General features: G+C 49.2%; 1 protein-coding gene across 1 annotated transcript in view; it reads right to left on the bottom strand.

The window, feature by feature from the left end:
• Nucleotides 1-19,052, bottom strand: part of ITGA11 (integrin subunit alpha 11) — a 138,517-nt gene that overhangs the window by 42,938 nt on the left and 76,527 nt on the right. The window contains exons 6-10 of the mRNA XM_054451056.2: nt 17,733-17,860; nt 16,422-16,570; nt 10,587-10,731; nt 9,946-10,111; nt 8,159-8,229 (exon numbers count right to left, since the gene is read on the bottom strand). Of these exons, the coding sequence (XP_054307031.2) occupies nt 8,159-8,229; nt 9,946-10,111; nt 10,587-10,731; nt 16,422-16,570; nt 17,733-17,860 (659 nt within the window). The remainder of the gene's footprint in view (nt 1-8,158; nt 8,230-9,945; nt 10,112-10,586; nt 10,732-16,421; nt 16,571-17,732; nt 17,861-19,052) is intronic.

The raw sequence follows: 19,052 nt of genomic DNA on the forward strand, positions 1-19,052 counted from the left end.
GACAGATAAGCCAGGGCCACCTCCATGACAGCCAGCACCCAAGGCACTGGTGCTTCTGCTTGTTTCTCAGGGCTTGGAGGGTCTTGTTCTACCCACCAGTTGCAGGACAAGGGGAAGCTGCAATGCTTGGGCAGGACGACAGGAAACTCTGGCTCCTTGAGGGAAAGTTTCCAGGTTACTGACCCCATGGCCCTTTATTGAAGACTGGGTCCACTCACCCTCTCTCTCCTGTATCCCCGATCCCCTGCTTCAGCAATCGACATACCTACTGGGTACAGGCAGACAAACAGCCAGCACTTGGAAGAGGAAGGAAAATGACCAGGGACGATGAGGGGCCCAAGGAAGGTGGTGGAAACAGGGAAGGGCTGCCTTCTGGGTTACCTTGGTGATTACAGGGGTGGGGGCAGACTGTCTGGATCCCAGCTTTGGGCTTTCAAAACACAGGCCGGTAAAGTCACCACTCTCTCCCACGGAGCCTTCCCTAAGCCCGGCTGCCTGGTTGAGCTTGAGATTCCCACTGCTTTACAGAGTCAAGCTGATCTTATCAAAGGGTTAACAAATCCTAACCCTCCAGAGGTAGAACTGACTGTTCAGACAAAATGTTTTTACAGCTATAAATAAGCTGGTCTTGGGAGAGTCAATGTGCTTGGTTATGTTTCACGTTGCACTTTCTAATTAGCCTTCTTCCTCCTACTCTGTGCTCAAGCCTCAGCCTAGGAGGCTCTGACAGTCTGTCCGGGCCAGGACGGGAGCCAGGAACTCACATATTCGCTGTCCACAAAGTCACTGCCAACAGTCCTGCACATGGGGTATGCTCTATTCTTTGTGGAGTACTTTCTCATCCGGCTGCCCATTTGGGCCCAGAGGCCCCGTGAAATCAGAAGGACAGATGTTCATTATCTGCATTTGACAGATGAGCCGTTGAGGTTCAGAGTGGGAAGGGACTTGCCCAAGGTCACACAGCAAGTCAGAGGCAGGGCTGGGGCTTTGACCAGAGAGGTGAGCAGGGCAGAGAAGAAAACATCTATCTGCTTCCCCAAAGCCTGCTGTGGGTCCAGCTTTCCATTTGCCACCTGAACCCTCCTGAGGGAGGAGCGCAGTATTTGGGGTCTGACTTTCTTCCTTCCTTTCCTCCCTCTCTCTGCCTGTTGAGTCCAAGTTTGTAACCGCAGACCAGGCTTCTGTGCTTCATGGACAGGCCTTTGAAGATGAATTTCTGGCTCTGAGATGACAGGGAGCCCCTGTGATGTACTGAGAAGGGCTGGCTTGGCCCAGGGGCCTGGGATTCAGCCAGGGAGACCCCTCATGCTGACTCTTCTTGTGGGAGCTTGGGGAATTCCGTCGTGACTTCTGGGTTTGGCAACACTGGGCCAGGCGATCGCTTACAGTCTCCCACCTCATCCCATTTTAACCCTGGCAGCAGCTGCAGTCTTGGGCCTGCGGTGGAAGGCCCTTTCCTGAGAGTGAATTTGTTGTGGCCAGGGAGAGTCTTCTGAGGATGGGGACACTGTGAGGAGTGGACAGGTTAAGGCCACCAAAGCAAGTCTCAGTATGTCACAATCTCTTCTCAGCTAGGGAAGTCCAGACATTTTGAGTTTAGAAAAATCTAGAAGGGTGGGGCAAAAAAAGAGAAGGGACCAAATCCTTAATAGGGGAAGTCAGGCATGTGGGCCCAGCTGGCAAAAAAACAGTGGGCATTCCCGGGAATAGCTGTGTCCCCCTGCTCCACAGGCCTGGCAAGGGCTTCCTGTTTTATAGCCTCCTTTCCTATCCGAGACCAGATATTACCGGGGTGTGCCTGGGTGGCCCTGCATGACGGGACCTTCCCCACAAGCTGATCCTCCTGGCGTTCTGTGCAGACATGAGGTCGCAGGCTTGGCAGCTGTCAGAAGGTCTGAGGCCACGCTGTGCCTTCCCAAAGGACATTGTAGCCCTAGCACCTGCAGTGTGTGTAGCTCCCACCACCAGACCCTGTCAGCTCAGCTCTCAGCTGCCCTCTGACCTGGCCTCTGAGGCGGTCTTGCCTTCCCAGCTGAGTTGCGTGCTCCCAGGGCATGTGACCATATCTCTCAAAGCTCTGTGTTCCGGCCAGTCCATGTCCCAAGCCAGGGTTGGACCACAGCCCCGGCAGTGGAGGCAGCATGGTCTAGGGCAGTGCTGCTCAGCCAGGGCGGGTTTGTGCCCTAGGTGATATTTGGTTGTTACAGCTGGGGGTAGTGGTGGGGGTGCTACTGGCGTCTAGTGAGACGAGGCTAGAGATGCTGCTAACCATCCTCCAATGCACAAGATGATCCCTTACGGCAGAGTTATCCAGCCCAAGCTGTTGCTAGGACAGAGGTGGAGGATCCCTGGCGTGGTGTTGAGAGCAGGAAGGAGCTCTGGAGTCAGAGGCTTCTGAGTTCCACTTCCAGCTCAGAGCTTCTAGCTGTGTGACCCTGGGCAAGTTCTCTCTCTCTCCCTCTCTGAACCTTCAGTTCCTCAGCTGTAAAATAGTTCTGTTGTGAAAATCAGCATTTTTAATTCTTAGCAGGGTGCTTGGCAGCCAGTGAGTACTTGGTACACGGTAGCTCTTCTCGTTCATGAATCCATCTGTAAGCATCTCCCCGGTGGTCAGAAGTGGAAGAATCAGGTGTCACAGTCACGTTGCGGTAGCGTGTAAGAAGTGCTCTGATGGAGTCAGGGACCGGTTATTTTGGCAGTCCCAGGAACAGGTGAACAACTGAGAGAGGGGGTGAGTGTGTAGTGGGGTTAGGAAAGGCTTTTAAGAAAATCTTACTTGATTTATTAGTAAGTTTCAAAATGAACACTTCCAGTTCCAAGCCTTGATTCGATTTCACAAATATTCTTCAGACATCTACTGAGACAAGCTCAGAGAGGTCAAATGATTTTTCTGAGCCCACACGCCAGACAGTACTTCCCTCTTGCCCAGCAGTCATGGAATTACGATACCAGGTGCCAGTAATTCTTCCTTCTAGCTCTTTTTGGCTTTTGTGAGGCAAGACTGTGGAGCCAGGTGGAGGTAGTCGCTGGTGGTGCCATGGGTTGGTGCGATGGGAGACCCCCTAGAGGACACCGAGTCTGTCCTCCCCCGCCAAACTCCCGAGAGTCCACGTCAGAGTGGCTGTAGAGGGGTGAGGTTCTGTTCCCAGGAGCCCCTTCTAAGGCACATACACCATTTAGAGGGTGGATTATGCTTTTTCACTAATTGCTCGGAGTCTTAGAAGGCTTGTTTCAACAAGCTTGAAGTGGACCTGAGGAAGGGATGAATGGCCAGGAGGCTTAAATGGGGTGTGGGCAGGAAAGGCCCGGAAACAGGCCCTCTGCCTTTCTGTGGAGGAGTGGCTCTCACCACGTGCGGTGCTGGAATCCGTCAGCTGGGGTGAGCAGAAGGGGCCGCGGGGACCTGGGCGTACTACACTGACTGCTTATTCCCCATCAGAGAGTTGGCTGCCTCTTGTCAGAGGCCCTGGGAAAGAGGCCCAGGAGTGGGCACTAGGGCACAGCCTGAGGACGTGGGGCCAGGCTTAGGAGGACCCGAATGAACCAGAAATGATTCCTGCCACCGAGAGATAATCTGCAAACCACTGGGACCAGCGTGGCAGAGGACCTCAGCCGCTGTGTCCTGGACTCCTGGAGAGAGGGCCAGGAGACCATCTTGACTGCCTGCCCAGCCTGGCAGGTGGAGGAGTCTATTGTTTAGGTCTAGGGGGGCACAGGAGGGGTTTACAGCTTCCACAGGTCAACCCCTCAATTCACCATTATCCATCAGCTTCTCTCATTTTTTGTCGAATCAGATATGCAAAACCAGTTCAAATGCAAAACCTTTAGGGAAGATTACACCTCTAAAGCTTCAGCCACTAAGAACCTTAGCGAATAGCCAATACCCTTCATTGTCTAGACCTCAATCCCAGGAGGGCCTGTGGGATGGGCACAGGCTGAAGAGGCAGGAGGGTGGCTGGGGTAGCTCATCTGGGATGTTTATACCTCCAGAGGGGGACTAGACTTGAAGACTCTATAATCCCATGGGCCTTGAGGGGAAGATGCGGAGGGAGAAAGAGGACTACAAAGAATTGATGCGCATGGGTGACGGTGTGCAGAGGACCCTCCCACACAGGGCTCAGCTGAACTTGACCTGCTTCAAAACAGAACTGAGCACTGGTCCTGTCAGGCCATCATGTGCAGGGTAAGTGACCTCACCTTTAGGTACAAGAGAAAAAGGATCTCTTCCCGTCTTGGGTGAGTCACCAAGGTTTCTGTGTAGACAAGATCCACCCTGATAAAACTGCTTCCTTCTGTAAACTTTTGGAGTTAGGGCAGATTTAGGATTCCAATGTAGGAAGGCGGATGTGAAATCCCTCCAGCTGAGCCCTGTGTGGGAGGGTCCTCTGCACACCGTCACCCATGCGCATCAATTCTTTGTAGTCCTCTTTCTCCCTCTGCATCTTCCCCTCAAGGCCCATGGGATTACAGAGTCTTAGAGTTTAGTCCCCCTCTGGAGGTGTGAATCCCTTCTCCCAGCTTTCTGGCAGATTGTTGCAGCTCCTGCTTGATTACCCAGCTTGACAGGTAGTTCAGTACCTCAGCAGACAGCCAGCACTAACGGAAGCCACTCTGGCTCTTAGTGACCTTTGCGTTCATTTCCAAATGCTAATGGAAGCATTAGCTTAAAAATCTATTCTAAAGTTTGACCAGGGATCCACAGCTAGCCTTCCTGATGGTAATTTTTGGAATATTTTCTTTCCCCTTTCTGCAAGTCAAGAGTAGAGTTTCCAGTTCCCCGGGTTTTCCCAATGGCTCGGACGTTTTGTCTTCAGCCTGGAATGTAATGTTTTGGGGCCTTGGACTCTGTGGGTGTCCAGGTGATGTCTTGGGGTCTCCCCTCTACCCTGGGCTCTGGTCCCTTCTCTCTCCTGTTGTTTTTACCCTTGCTAATTCAAAGACTGATTTCCTTGCTCATTAAGACGGCAGCAAACCAAGCAAGGAGGAGCCGGGCCTTTCTTCTGCCATCTGAGAACATTCTACTAGGGATCTCTCCTTCTACCAGAACTAAACAGGCCCGGGGAAGCCTCAGGCTCCTTCAGTATCTTTTCAGGCAGCAGCTGTTTGAGACCATCTGTGGTGCTTCTGGCAGGGAGGAAGCCTGGGGGCTTGCCTGGGAGACAGACATGCTCAGGGCAAAGTGGAAAGGCTGGACCCAATAGCCCTGATCCCCAGAGAGGCCTAACTGACCCTGAGAGCTGAGGAGCTGGACTCCTGGGGACAGGATGGCTGTGGCCAATCTTGATGGCATCGGCGGCCTGGCACTGAAAGACGTCTGTGCTCTAAAATAGCCCCCCAGTGGCCGGTCACAGAGCCAGCCAGCCCATCATGCTTGCACCATTCCTGTGCATTTGAAAGGTTTTTGTTTTTAATACTAAAGAGTCTCAGATTCGAATGTGATCGTTGTCTCTCTTAAAGTCAAATTAGATGAAAATGTCAGGGGTGATGGAAGAACTAGGGTATGTGGAAGAGGCAAGCTGGGTCCCTGTGTAAGGGGTGATGGAAGAACTAGGGTATATGGGAGAGGCAAGCTGTGTCCCTCTGCCTGGGAACAGAGAAGTTGAGCATATGTGGAAGGGGCTGCACATGGCAGTCATGACCTTGAAGTGACCGAAGTCATGTGCTGGGGCTGTGAGCTTCTGGGTCTCCCCACTCTGGAAGCTGGGGAACCTGTTGATCCTGCAAGGACTCACCTTGCTCAACACTGAACTGCTGGGGCCATTTTCAAGGCTCAGCTCAAGCTTCCCTGAGTCCCTGAAGCCCATTTTAATGTCCTCTTCTTTTTAGATTCCCCAATTCCTAGGCATACACAGATCATGATTTTAGAAGCAGGACAGTGAGCTTATTATTTAAGAGTCTTTCTCCCCAGCTAGGCTATGAATGGCTGTCAGCTGAAATGTTTCTTTAATGTACCTGGTACAGAGCCTGACACACATGAAGATACTCAAAAAATGGCTGTAGAATGGACAAAGGAAACATTGGGACATTCATTTTCTCTTCTGTCCTCAACACCAGGGCTGACCTCTGAGCTGTGCCAGGATGTTGCCCAGTGTGTGTCCACAATGCTCTCTATTCTCCTGCTTACTGCCACCCAGGACTGCTGAAATCCACGTCCTTTAGGGGCAGCTCGAGTGCCAAGCCCTCCCCGGATCTTTCCCTGACCACGCCTTCTTTTAGTGGAGGCCCTTCCTTCTATACTGTCTTGATCATGTTGGTTTGGTTAACATTAGACATGTACATGTCTCTCCCCATCCCCTGCATTGAGCAGGGGGTCTTCACAGGGGATCTTCGGATGGGGGGAGCCTCCAGGTGTTGTACACTTTTACCTAGGAGGCATCTATAGTTTCTTTCATCCTACTCTCAAAGCTAAGAACTGCCATTCAGGATTGTTTGCAAGTTGACTCCTGGTGGCAAGAATCATTTCTGGGTCCTTTCAGCACTGTAGTGGCACTTGACAAATGTGTGTAGATTTAATTAAATTGCATTTCCTTGTTGCATTTTCTAATCAGCTCTGACATCAGAGTCTGGAGACCAGGGCTGGTCCTGCCAGAGCACATGACTCTGCTGGCCCCCATGTGAATGGATGCTCTCACCTCTCTGTGCTGGGCTCTACCCTCAGACTCTGAGCTCCTTGAGGGCAGGGCTCCTGCCTCTGATTCTCCTGGCATCAGGCTCAGGACCTAGCACAGAGAAGGCACTGAAAAGAGTGGCTGATCCAACCACCTAAAATGGGATAACTGTCATCACCTGCCAACCTTGTAGGGCTGTTCTGGTGTGAAATGAGGTGCAGGAATTTCCTGGAAAAGTTTAAACTGCTGTGCACATGTAACAGGGCTGTTATTAGGATAGGGCAGCTATATTTACATCTTGCTGTTATTCAAGACAGTGGGCATGAGACTGTCCAGATGCAGCTCAGAAAAGTCTGAGTGTGAGTGGCGTTTCCGTCCATCTGCCAGCTGCATGTCACGCACATGTCCCCCTCCCCTCCAGTTTGGAAGTTCTGACTCAGACCCCCGGAGATTCCCTCTCACGGAGCAGCTGCTTGGTGTAGAGGAAAGAGCATGAGACTAATATTTTTTCTCATGAATTTTACTCCAGAAGGTCACTTAACCTTCTCATGCCTCGAATTCTTTATGTGTAAACTAGGAACAAGGAGTCCTGCCCCATCCACCTCACAGAGGAGGTAGGAGAGGGCAACGGGAGGATGACAGTGACATATAACTAGGATGCACTAATGGGCCTTCTCTGGTAAATTAGGAGGAATAAGTATACTCTCATGGTGCCAGCCCAGGCAGAACACACACACACACATGCACACACACATGCACACACATGCACCTGGGACACCTTTCTGTGCAAAGCACACCCACAGGAGCACGTATCGATACTGACAGATGCAGTCAGTATGTTTTCCCACGTGACAATCCTGGGCAGGACTTTACAGTACATTAAGCATATTCACAGACATTGACTCTTGTGTCCCCCTTGCAATCCTGGGAGGCTCCAGCCCCTTCTTATGAACCAGCAACAGGTGAAGCACACAGCGGGGGAGTGATGCAGAACCCCAGATGTCACATGTTGCTTGTGACACCATGCCCCTCCCTCTGTGGGCCAGCCCCACCCTGGGACCTCTGCAATCTGAGGCAGCACCCGCACAGTTGGGGGGCCCTGTGAGTCACCTGCCAGAGCACAGCTGGAACATCTGGATACCCTCCCAACATTGACATGGGGACACGCCCTGGCATGTGCAGGCCACCTCGGGCAGTGGAGCTATCCGAAGCACGTGCCATTGGCTTTGCCACCTGCCCTAGATTTTGCACAAGGCTCTGTGGACTGAATGGGAAGGCACAGCCCACACCTCACAGGTGAAATTATGGGATTATTATCTGTAGTCCATTCACTTCTAAAGAGGGCTTAAGACAATATAAATAGGTGGAAGACCTCGACTCCCCTCTTCCAGCCCACCGAAGATGGGAGGTAGAGAGACCCCAAGAAAGAGAAAGCGAGAAGAGCCAACCCATCTGTGAAGGTGGATGACAGATCCAGAGAGCTAGAAAGGGGAAGAGCATGCCCTCGAGAGACAGAGGCAGGGCTCTGTGCCCATACCTCCACCACATACCTCCACCACGTGTGAGGAAAAGCCTGTCTGTGACATCTCCAGCCCAAAGGAGGTCTCGTTCTTGTTGGTGCCTGCAACAGAGTGACAGAGAGATGTCAGCTCCATGCCCAATCCCTTAGTGCCAGACAGAGCTGCCGCTCAACCCACAGCTCCTGCTTCCTGGGGGCATCATCAGGAGGTGGGGCTCTCTTTCGAGGGGGGCTCTGAAGCTGAGGCCAGTAGTGTGCCAGCCTCCTCAGCCCTCCCCAGCACCCTGTGCAATGGGGGGCACCACACACCTTCCAGGTGCCCATGTGGGTTGTTACTGATAGCCCACTTACTTCTGAAAAGGGCTTGGGACAAGTTATATTACAGGGCATGCATACTATAAGACTGCTAAAACTGGGGGGAAGGCAAGCAAAAGTGCACAGAAATAGTGTACGTTTTTGGCAAGAAATGGAATTTCCCGCGTTGTTCATTCCTTTTATTCACTAACTTTGGTTCCAGATGTCTTTGGATGGATCTCAAACATCAAATCCACCCTCAGAGGGAGGTCTGTCACCACTGCAGATTTGCATAAGAAATCCCATGAGTGCTGAAAACCTCTCCCCACAGAGGGACTCCCCGAACACACCATTGGAACGAATGTTCTCATCACTCAAGGCGACCATTTTGAGGAGAAATACACAGATTTGGATATTTGAGTTCTGGAGTGGGTGTCAAAGCTCACGTTCATACTTTATATTCATCTGCCCTTGTTTACGAGGGCCATTTTAGTCTTTTTGTGTGTCTGTGGCTTGTCATTTCCAATGCACTGCAGACTTCTCAGGCTTTACACTGCCTTCTATTTCCTTTTATAATCCACCCATATGCCCAAAGCCCGATATTGGAAGAGCCCACTATAGCAATTTATGGTGGAAATGAAATTTATGCAAATCAGAAATGGAGCTTAAATCACAAGGAGAGAGGCAATCTGAAGGACTCTGCCCAAAATAAAAAATGCTTTTGGTGGAGTGGAAGCAGTTGGTATATATGGATTAAGGGTTTCAGAATATGGAGTCAGACTCTGCTAGGTACAAGCTAGGGTTGCCTGATGCAATATAGGATGCTCAATTAAAACTGAATTTCAGACAACAAATAAGTTTTAACCTAAGCCTGCCACACCCACTGTATTTTATTTTTGCGAAATTTGGCAACCCTAGTTCAAAGCCCACTATGCTCCCAAGCTGTGAGAACTTTGGCAGGTCACTCAACTCCTTTGAGTTTCAGTTTTCCCAGTGGTAAAAATGAGAACATTAGCAAAGCAACCTTTCAGCATTGTTCATAAAACACACAGCCTCACGTCTGGCATGGAGTAATACTCAATTGTTGGCATTTATGATTTATTTATTTTTGGGGACAGGATCTAGCTCTGTTGCCCAGGCTGGAGTGCAGTGGCATGATCTCAGCTCACTGCAACCTCAACCTCCCAGGCTCAAGCGATCCTCCCACCTCAGCTTCCTAAGTAGCTAGGACCACAGGCATGTACCACCACACCTAGCTAATTTTTGTAATTTTTTTTTAAAGAGATGAGGTTTTGCCTTGCTGCCCAAACTGGTCTTGGACTCCTGAACTGAAGCAATTCGCTCACCTTGGCCTCCCAAAGTGCTGGGATTACAGGCGTGAGTCACCATGCCTGGCCTGGCATTTATTATTATGGAAGACTCTTGTTAAGCCATTTCGTTTTGTGGGATTGGTTTGTGCTCTATGGGGTTTACCTGATATAAGCCCAGGAGAGAGTGGATCCCCTCTTAGCATGCATTGCTTACCTTCCAGGCTGAAGATTCTGTCCCCCAGGGCATCGACAATGTCCTTCAAGGCAGCCTCATCAGTGACATTGAAGAAGTGCTTGTCATCAGGGTCACTGGCGATGTATTTGATTTCATTTAGAAAAGTTTCTGGATTGATCCCCCTGCGGTTGTAGTAGCCCAGGACCTGCCAGGGAACAGAGGCAGGAACCACAAACCAGAACATAGCACAGACTTTCCCATACACCACACCGCCTAGACCCTGGGAACCCCAGGGTGGGCTGGAGCCAGGGCCGGTAGCCATGAGAGTTCCTCGCAATGCCATTTGCATTTGCAATGGACTCTCTTTTAGGGGCAAGATAAAGCACTTATGCTAAGTTAGGGTCTGGGAGCTGGGAGGTTTGGAGGTGTATTCTAGTTTTCTGAGGTTTCAGACCTTCCCTGGCAATGGATGGGGGAAACACAAACCCACAGCTTTTGTGGATAGGCCAGAGCAGTGCAGAAAGATCCTCAACTTGTTGTTTAGAAGATGAAATGGGAGGCTCTTTTGAGGGCCTGGACACTTGTGATACTGCCTGGAACTAGTCCCTTGGAGTCTCCAGGGATTTGATGGCGAAGCCTCTAAGAGGCCGTCAGCAGCCCTTGGGCAGGTCAGGACTTACAGCCACCGCATATCTTGTTACGTTGTCTCTCTCGCTTTGCTGGATCACCTTCTCCAGGTCTGGGCTGTCGTGGGACTCCCCATCTGTGATGACAATCATCACCTTCTTGGCCCCTTTCCTTCCGCCCTTCTGGAAAGCCTCAGAGCTGGAAGCCAAGCACAGGGGCAGGATCATGAGAGGGAAGTGGGATTGGGGCAGCCCCTGATGCTCCTGCAGAGGGGCAGCCACAGAAACCAGGACCAAGTCCTCCTTGGGCAACCCAACAGGTGCCAGGACCTCGAACCAAAGAAGTAGCTGGATTGAGATGGCCAGAGCTACTCTTTCACCAGCTGCTCAGAGGGTTCTTAGATCTGTTGTCTTTAAATAAAATGTTGAAAAGCCCCTTTGGGGTCCTGACCTTGCTGTTTTGGACAGGCCAAAGGGATGAGGTGGACCTGGGAGGGGAGTTCAGGGGCAGGTGGCAACCTTTAGAGGCATTAAGTCAGTGGTTCACAACCCCAGCTGCTCACTGACGTCTCTCAGAGGGAGCCTTTAAAAACTGTTGGCCGGGCGCGGTGGCTCACGCCTGTAATCCTGGCACTGTGGGAGCCCAAGGCGGGCAGATCAACTGAGGTTGGGAGTTCGAGACTAGCCTGACTAACATGTCGAAACCCTGCCTCTACTAAAAATACAAAAATTAGCCGGGTGTGTTGGCGCACGCCTATAATCCCAACTACTCGGGAGGCTGAGGCAGGAGAATTGCTTGAACCTGGGAGGTGGAGGTTGCAGTGAGCCGAGATCACACCATTGCACTCCAGCCTGGGTGACAGAGTGAGACTCTGTCTCAAAACAAACAAACAAACAAACAAAAACCGTTGATGCCCAGGCCTCAGCCAGACCCCTGAAATTGGAATCTCTGGGGTGGTGGCCTGGATATTAGTTTTTTTTTTTTTTTTAATTGAGACAGAGTCTCCCTCTGTTGCCCAGGCTGGAGTATGGTGGCACAATCTCAGCTCACTGCAACCTCTTCCTCCCGGGTACAAGAGATTCTTGTGCCTCAGTCTCCTAAGTAGCTGGGATTAGAGAGCTGTGCCACCACGCTTGGCTAATTTTTGTATTTTTAATAGAGACGGGGTTTTGCCATGTTGGCCAGTCTGGTCTCGAACTCCTGGCCTCAAGTGATCCGCCCGCCTCTGCCTCCCAAAGTGCTGGGATTACAGCTATGAGCCACCGTGTCGGGCTGGCATCAGTATTTTATAATGTTCTGGTGAGCATCCAGAGTTGAGACTCACTTTCTTTAGTACTGAAAACAGGATATGCCGGGGTGACTCAGCATCCAGACAACACTAACCCATAAAATGCGTGCGATGAGGCCTGACAGAGCTCTGACTTCCTCACAAGGACTACTTTGATTCTATTTTGGGAAACATTAAATATCAAATTCCATGACAAATATTTCTCTTTCTCACTTTTTATTTTGTTTTCAGTGCCCGGAGCATGAGCTCAGCCCACCTATCAGGCAATCCAGCCCAGGAGACAGCAGGGCTGGCACCTCGACCATCAACCTGGCAGAGAGGCTCTTGTAGCGGGCCATTGGGCTACAAACCATGAAACACTGGCTCCCAAATCACCACTGGCTTTTGGTGTCCCTGTGGCCGGCCCTCCTTTAGACCATGAGGTTCTGAGGGGTACAGACATGGTCTCACCCAGGAGTCTGGCCCAGAAGTTATAGTTTGCCAATAAGGATCTAAAAATAAATGTTACTCTTAGACTCTGAGGTTATTCCTCATGGGTCTGACCCATAGCAAGGCAGGACAGGCCACAGATTTAAGCTCTGTAGTGACAGGTTAAAGAGCCACACGGCTTTGGTATCAGAGGTATCTCTTCTTACGCAGCACACTGAGGAACTGATGCATATGATTTAGGAGTTGAGGAATTTACGAAAGCTGGAATAAATTAGTTTAGAACATCTTCAAACTACCAGCAAAGAGAAAAAACATCCGCCATTCTCTTAGCAGTGCTCCAATATGCTGGATATGTTGCCTTAAAAAACCCACTAATTTTAGTATGTGCAGAGGCACGTGCCACATGACGAGAGCAGGTTTTGAGCTCAAGCTCAACCCAGTAGCAAGAGAACTCTGCTATTCTTTCCAAGGAGATTCTAGATGCTTCCATGACTGCATGGGAGGGCCAGGCCCAGGAATAAAACACCCTGCCAAAAAGCATGGCAGGAGCAAAACAGGTTTTATTATACATGGAGCCAAGAAAAATGTCAGGATCATATTTCTATAGAGTGGAATAGTGTGAATGTCATATGAATCTGTAATCGTGTAAATATCAGCATGAATCATCAGATTTTAAATTCTGATTCTGCACTGGGTAAAGGGACTTGGATTTGTTCCTTTGTAAATTAGATTATACATTCCTTGAGAGCAGCAAGAGCTTTATACTCACAACAGGCTCCATGGGCCTAGAAACCAGAGTGGCCCATGGAGATTTAGGCCCCGTCATAGCTCCTTTCTGCTCAAAACCTGCACAGGTTCCTATTTCTCTCAGGGAAAGCCCAGGTTCTGACAACGGCTCACTAGGCCCTCTGAAATCTGGCCCGTTTCCTCTCTTAGCCTCTGGTCCTGCTCACTCACCCCCACCCACACTTGACTCTTCGGTGGTCTGGAAGTGTCAGGCACACCAAGCCTTTGTCTGAGCTGTTCCCTCCCAGCCGTCTGCTTGCCAACAACTCCCTCACCTCCTTTCAAATCTCCAATCAAAGGTCATCTGTCAGGGAAGCCTTTCCCCACCACCCTGTTCATGCTGATTCTGTACCTGCCCTCTGCACCTGCTCCACTCCCACTACCAAACTCCATTCTCCCCATAGTTTTCATCTCCTTCTAGTATGCTATGTTATTTATTTGTTTGTTTATTGTCTGCCTCTCTCTCCAGAATGTCGGCTCACGAGGGCACGGTATTTGTACCTATTTTGTTCACTGATCTAGCCTTGGTGCCTAAAATAGTGTGAGGCACAAAGTAGATGCTCAATAAAGTGTTATGTGGACAAAGGTAGAACCACACCACATTGTTCAGGGGCCCTCTCTGCTTCCCTGCTGTACATAGCTGCCAGGCTCGTTTTCTTAACGTGCATATCTGATGATTACACTCTTGTACTCAAGAACCTGCAGTGGCCACCCACGCTGGTTTTAACTCCCACCATCTTTACCTGGCTCACTTCCCACCAACACAAACCACTTGCTGTGGTCAAAAGGAGCACATCTCTGAATGCAAATGTTCCTTGACTTTCCCTCTCCTCTGCTGGTATCAGGGTGGAATGTCTTGTGTGGCACGTCTTCTCTTCACCTCTTTTTGTTGGAATCCCAGGGTCTTCCCAGGACAGGTCCAGTGCCGCCTGCTCCTGGTAGTTCTCCTTGGCCCCTCCATGGGGGCCCCTCCCTCTCTCATCCTCACTGAGTTAGGGTTAGGGTGAACATTTGTCACAGCCCTCCCATCAGCGGCCAGGACCCACAGGTTACCGACATCTTTATATGCCCTCATGTTCATGGCCTGGATCTTTGCCGTTTCGTAGGTGCATAGGAAAAAACATGCATTAAGAATAAACTGAGTGAGGACAGAAAACCTTTCACCTAAACAGGCACCAGCTATAGTTTGGGACTTGAATTTGGCAGGTTGGGAAGATCAGAATTTGAGGTGAAGATGGCAACCTGAGCAGTGCTCCCGAGTCACTGATGGTTCAAACTACCTGGTGAGTCACACATGAATAACTGACCAGGGGTTGGTGGGTTGTAAAGTGAGGTCCAAACAGTGGGCTTTATCCCTATATGAGTCAGTTAGCTTCACACTGAGAAAGTGAGAGCTGGTGGTTATGGGCTGCCTCCTTTGCCCCAGCCATTTCACAAGGGCCTGCTGGGAGTCTCGGGTCTCACCCCGATGAAGGCAAAACAAAAACAGAAAAATGGACTATTCCTTGTGAGGATGAGTAAGAGAGCCACCTTCACATGGAGAAATGCTCATTTAGGAAAAGCTTAGCAAGATTTTTCAGCAAACAGAAATACGCTAGTTGAGCAACGACTTAATTGTAAAGAGTTACGAGGTTGGAAAAGTCTTAATCTTTTGAGCCCATGAATTCACAATACTACTAAATAGTTCTTTTCTTATTTTTTTTTTTTGAGACAGGGTCTGGCTCTGTTGCCTAGGTGGAGTGCAGTGGTGTGATCTTGGCTCACTGCAGCCTCTGCCTCCTGGGCTCAGGTGATCCTCCCACATCATCCTCCTGAATAGTTGGGACTACAGGCATGTACCACCATGCCTGGCTAACTTTTGTATTTTTTGTAGAGATGAGGTCTCATGGTTTTGCCCAGGCTGGTCTCAAACTTATGGGCTCAAGCAATCTTCCCACCTCAGCCTCCCAAACTGCTGGGATTACAGGTCTGAGCCACCACATCTGGCCTAAATAGCTCTTACATTGTGGATATTTTTTAAAAAACACGTCAACTAACCCTACATAAGGTGGGATTATAAGGTAACAGGTCTGTGGTCTCAACAAATGTTGCAGAATTCATATTTATAGATGTAACATTTAGACATTTAAAATCTAAATGCCTTTGACACAGTCATCTTACGAGTGTAGGCCTTGGCTCAAGAGATCTGGGGGATTGCCTTTAAAATCGGCTAATTTCAGTGGGAGGTGAGCACAATGTTTTGAGCAACAACGTTACTGGAATAAGCGTGCAGCCTTCTGCATAGACAACATCTAGGGATAACATTTATCTGGATGAGTGAGTTCTGGGGTGATTTTATTTTATTTTATTTTTTTGAGACGGGGTCTTGCTCTGTTCACCAGGCTGGAGTGCAGTGGCACCATCTTGGCTCACTGCAACTTCTGCCTCCTGGGTTCAAGCAATTCTCCTGCCTCAGCCTCCCAAGTAGCTGGGACTACAGGCTCATGCTGCCATGCCTGGCTAATTTTTTTTTGTATTTTAATAGAGACAGGGTTTCACCATGTTGCCCAGGCTGGTCTCGAACTCCTGAGCTCAGGCAATCTGCCCACCTCGGCCTCCCAAAGTGCTAGGATTACAGGTGTGAGCCACCATGCCTGGCCGAGTTCTGGTGTGATTTTTAAGGAATCAGCCTCACTACTCTACAGTCTCAGGTGTCAGATTGGACTGCATTCTTTCCACTCCGTTGATGACTAACACTCCATAAGAAGACCCCATCCTCACAGAACCTACTTCTTATAGAGTGTCTGTGGCAGAAGCTATTTTTCAAAGTTGGCTGCAAGAATATTCCTGATTCTAAATGCTCTTCTGCAAAATGACTTCGCTGTTCATCCATCAAGGGCAGAACCAAATTCCCTTCCCCTTGAATCTGGCCTGGGCTCAGTCACTTGCCCAACCAATAGAATGTGGCAGAAGTCAAAATCCGGGACTTTGAGACTAGGTTATAGGCAGTCTCCCAGGCCCTGCCTGGGCCTCTTGGGATGCTCACTCTTGGGACGCTCTCTCTAAAACTCCTGTTGCCGTGCCACAAGGAAATCAAGCCACATGGCCACATGTGGGTGCTCAGGTCACCAGTCCCACCTGAGCTCTCAGCCAACAGCCAGCAACAACTGCCAGCCATGTGAGAACCTTCAGATGACAACAGCCCCAGGTGACACCAGACTGCAACCACCTGAGAGGACCCAAGAGAAAACCGACCAGCTGAGCCCAGTCAAACCCCAGAATTTTGAGGAATTAAGAAATTATTGTCTCAAGGTACTAAATTTTGTGGTAGTGTGTTACAAGACAATAGACAACTACAATAGCATCTGAGATCTAAAAAATTTTTTTTGTTCTACTTTTTTTTTACCGTGCAAATTCAATGCCAAATGCTGTCCGGGTCTCTGTTCCTCCTCTCTGCTCAATGTGGCTGGCAGCTTCTACCACATCTTTTACAGACCTGTAGTCATTGAGGTGAAACTCATGCACCACATCTTCTCCATACTGCACAACTCCAACCTGCAAGGGAGAGGAGAGGGCAATAGGACATTTTGACCCCATGAACACATGAACCTTAGAATTTGAGAGTGAGGATCCCCGGGAGTTGTCTGTGTGTGATAATACAGGAGGGAGGAGGGCTGAGGACCTTTCCAAGAAAGCAACCACAGCCAAAGGGAAGTGAGTTCTGCAAAGTTCTGGAAATGAATGAACAGCTTGGTGGCACAAGAAGGGGTGCATATAGAGAATGGAGACTTTGTGACTGAAAGAAAGGCCGAACAATTATGTTTCTTTCTTAGGAAAACAAAAGCAGAGCAGAGAATCTAAGTCCAAAATATTATGAATAGTGTGGGTGGAAGGTCACAGTGTTTACCAAACTCCAAAACTGAGGTTCCTTAAAACTTGTAAGAGAAGAGGTTCTTTTATCCCCATGGATGATAAAATAATGACAATATTAATAGCATCGAAATATACAAAAAGCTTCAAGACCTATAGTAGGAATAGAACGATGAAACGTTCCTGTTGCAGGAGCCCACAGGGTTTATTTGGCACATGTGCCCTTCTAATGCTGGACTTTCACCCATGATACCCTAAAGGATGATCTTCTGGTGATGGGGAACTCATTACTTCATTAGAAAGTCCATTCCCTTTATAACAGCCCTAATTGTTACAAATAATTTCTTAGATTGACTTGAAATCTGCCATCTAATAACTTCTAGTCATTAGTCCTCACTCGGGCAGAATAAAAGGGGATGAATCTACCTCCACTTTAGCCAGGCAGCGTTTCAGATATATGAGCCTAGCAGCCCTTACCTCCTCTCCTGCCATCTTCCCTCCATGACCTGTATGTCTAATTCTCCCCTGTGCCTCACTCAACAGGGCTCCAGCATCCACTCAACCATTCCCACCTTCCTTCTCACTTTTTAGCTTGTCTAAGTCTTCATAGGTGCTGTCTTGTGTCTGACCCATGAAGTAAGCCATCCCCCAAACTGTCATTTGATGTGCTACATCAGAGAGGAGTGTCCTGAGCTGCAGTGCCCCGGTGCTGGCTGGCCCTACTACCTCTGCCCTGTTACCTACACCTCCTTCGTGCACGCAAAGATCTTGCTTAGACCTAAGGCAGCACCTGCCATGGGTTTGGGTGGCACTGTTCAGAAGTGGAAAGAGCCCAAGAGATGCTCACCTGGATCTGCCCTGGGCCAATGTAAAACTTCTTCAGGATGTTGATGAGGAAGTGCTGAACCTCCACCCAGGGGTAGATGCTGTTGGAGCCATCCAGGACGATGACGATGTCCATGTAGGTCTGGCACCCTGGGAAGTGGGGACACAGTTATGGCTACCCGAGGAGCAGTGTCTGCGAGTCTCTGATTCTCTGGACGATTGTTCAAAGGACGAATGATTGACTCTGCTCCATGTGTGTAATTCCCTGGGCTGGGAAACTGTCCTTGGGTTGGACATTTATTTGGGCAACGTGAATGAGCCCAGGAATTCCTGGCTGTGTTCTACCACTCTGCTGGCTGTTTGAACAAAGCTTAAATTAAGCCTGATCACTTCTATTCCTAATCAGGGACTGACCACTACCAATCGGGCAATGCTTCTGAGGCAGCCAGCACTGCTCAAATCAGTACCTTGTTATTGTTTGTTTTGCTGTAATGAGCAGGCTGGCATTTACCACTTTCAGCCCGAATGAATGGATTTCTGTTTTTAGGAGGGAGATACGATGTTGTGGTTAGAAATGTGGGATGTGGCATCACACTGACTCCTGGCTTTGGCACTCCCTAGCTATGTGACCTAGGGTCAGTCACAAAACCTCTCAGCCTCAGTTTTCTCTTCTGTAAAAGAGGCACAATGATAGTAAAGAGTTGCCTAGAGTAATTAATGAGAAGATGCTTCTAAAGGGCTGAGCACAAAGCAAGTGCTCAATAAATCTGAACTGATCATGGTTTCACTTTTTATTTATTTATTTTTTAAGAAAACCACTGAGTTAATACGGTACTGATATCATCAGGTCAAGCTCTCGTGCCGTTATCTCTGCCTTAAGGTTTCTTTATGCTCTAGTAATATTAATATTAAATTAGGCTGGGAGTGGTGGCTCACACCCATAATCCCAGCACTTTGGGAGTCCGAAGTGGGTAGATCACCTGAGATCAGGAGTTCGAGACCAGCCTTGCCAACATGGCGAAACCCCATCTCTACTAAAAATACAAAAATTAGCCAGGAGTCATGATGCACACCTGTAATCCCAGCTACTCAGGAGGCTGAAGCATGACAATTGCTTGAACCCAGGAGGCAGAGGTTGCAGTGAGCCAAGATCGGGCCACTACACTCCAGCCTGGGTGACAGAGTGAGACTCAGCCTCAAAAACAAACAAAACAAAACCAACAAATAAAAAAACTAAATTAAAAGGAATAATGAAAATCAATAAAGAAAATTAAGAAAACATTAGCCATAACAAATATTAAAAAAACCCTCCTCTTTTAAAATCTAAGTAATTTATTTCTGT

This window comes from Pongo pygmaeus, chromosome 16 (assembly GCF_028885625.2).
Source record: "Pongo pygmaeus isolate AG05252 chromosome 16, NHGRI_mPonPyg2-v2.0_pri, whole genome shotgun sequence".
Taxonomy (NCBI): domain Eukaryota; kingdom Metazoa; phylum Chordata; class Mammalia; order Primates; family Hominidae; genus Pongo; species Pongo pygmaeus.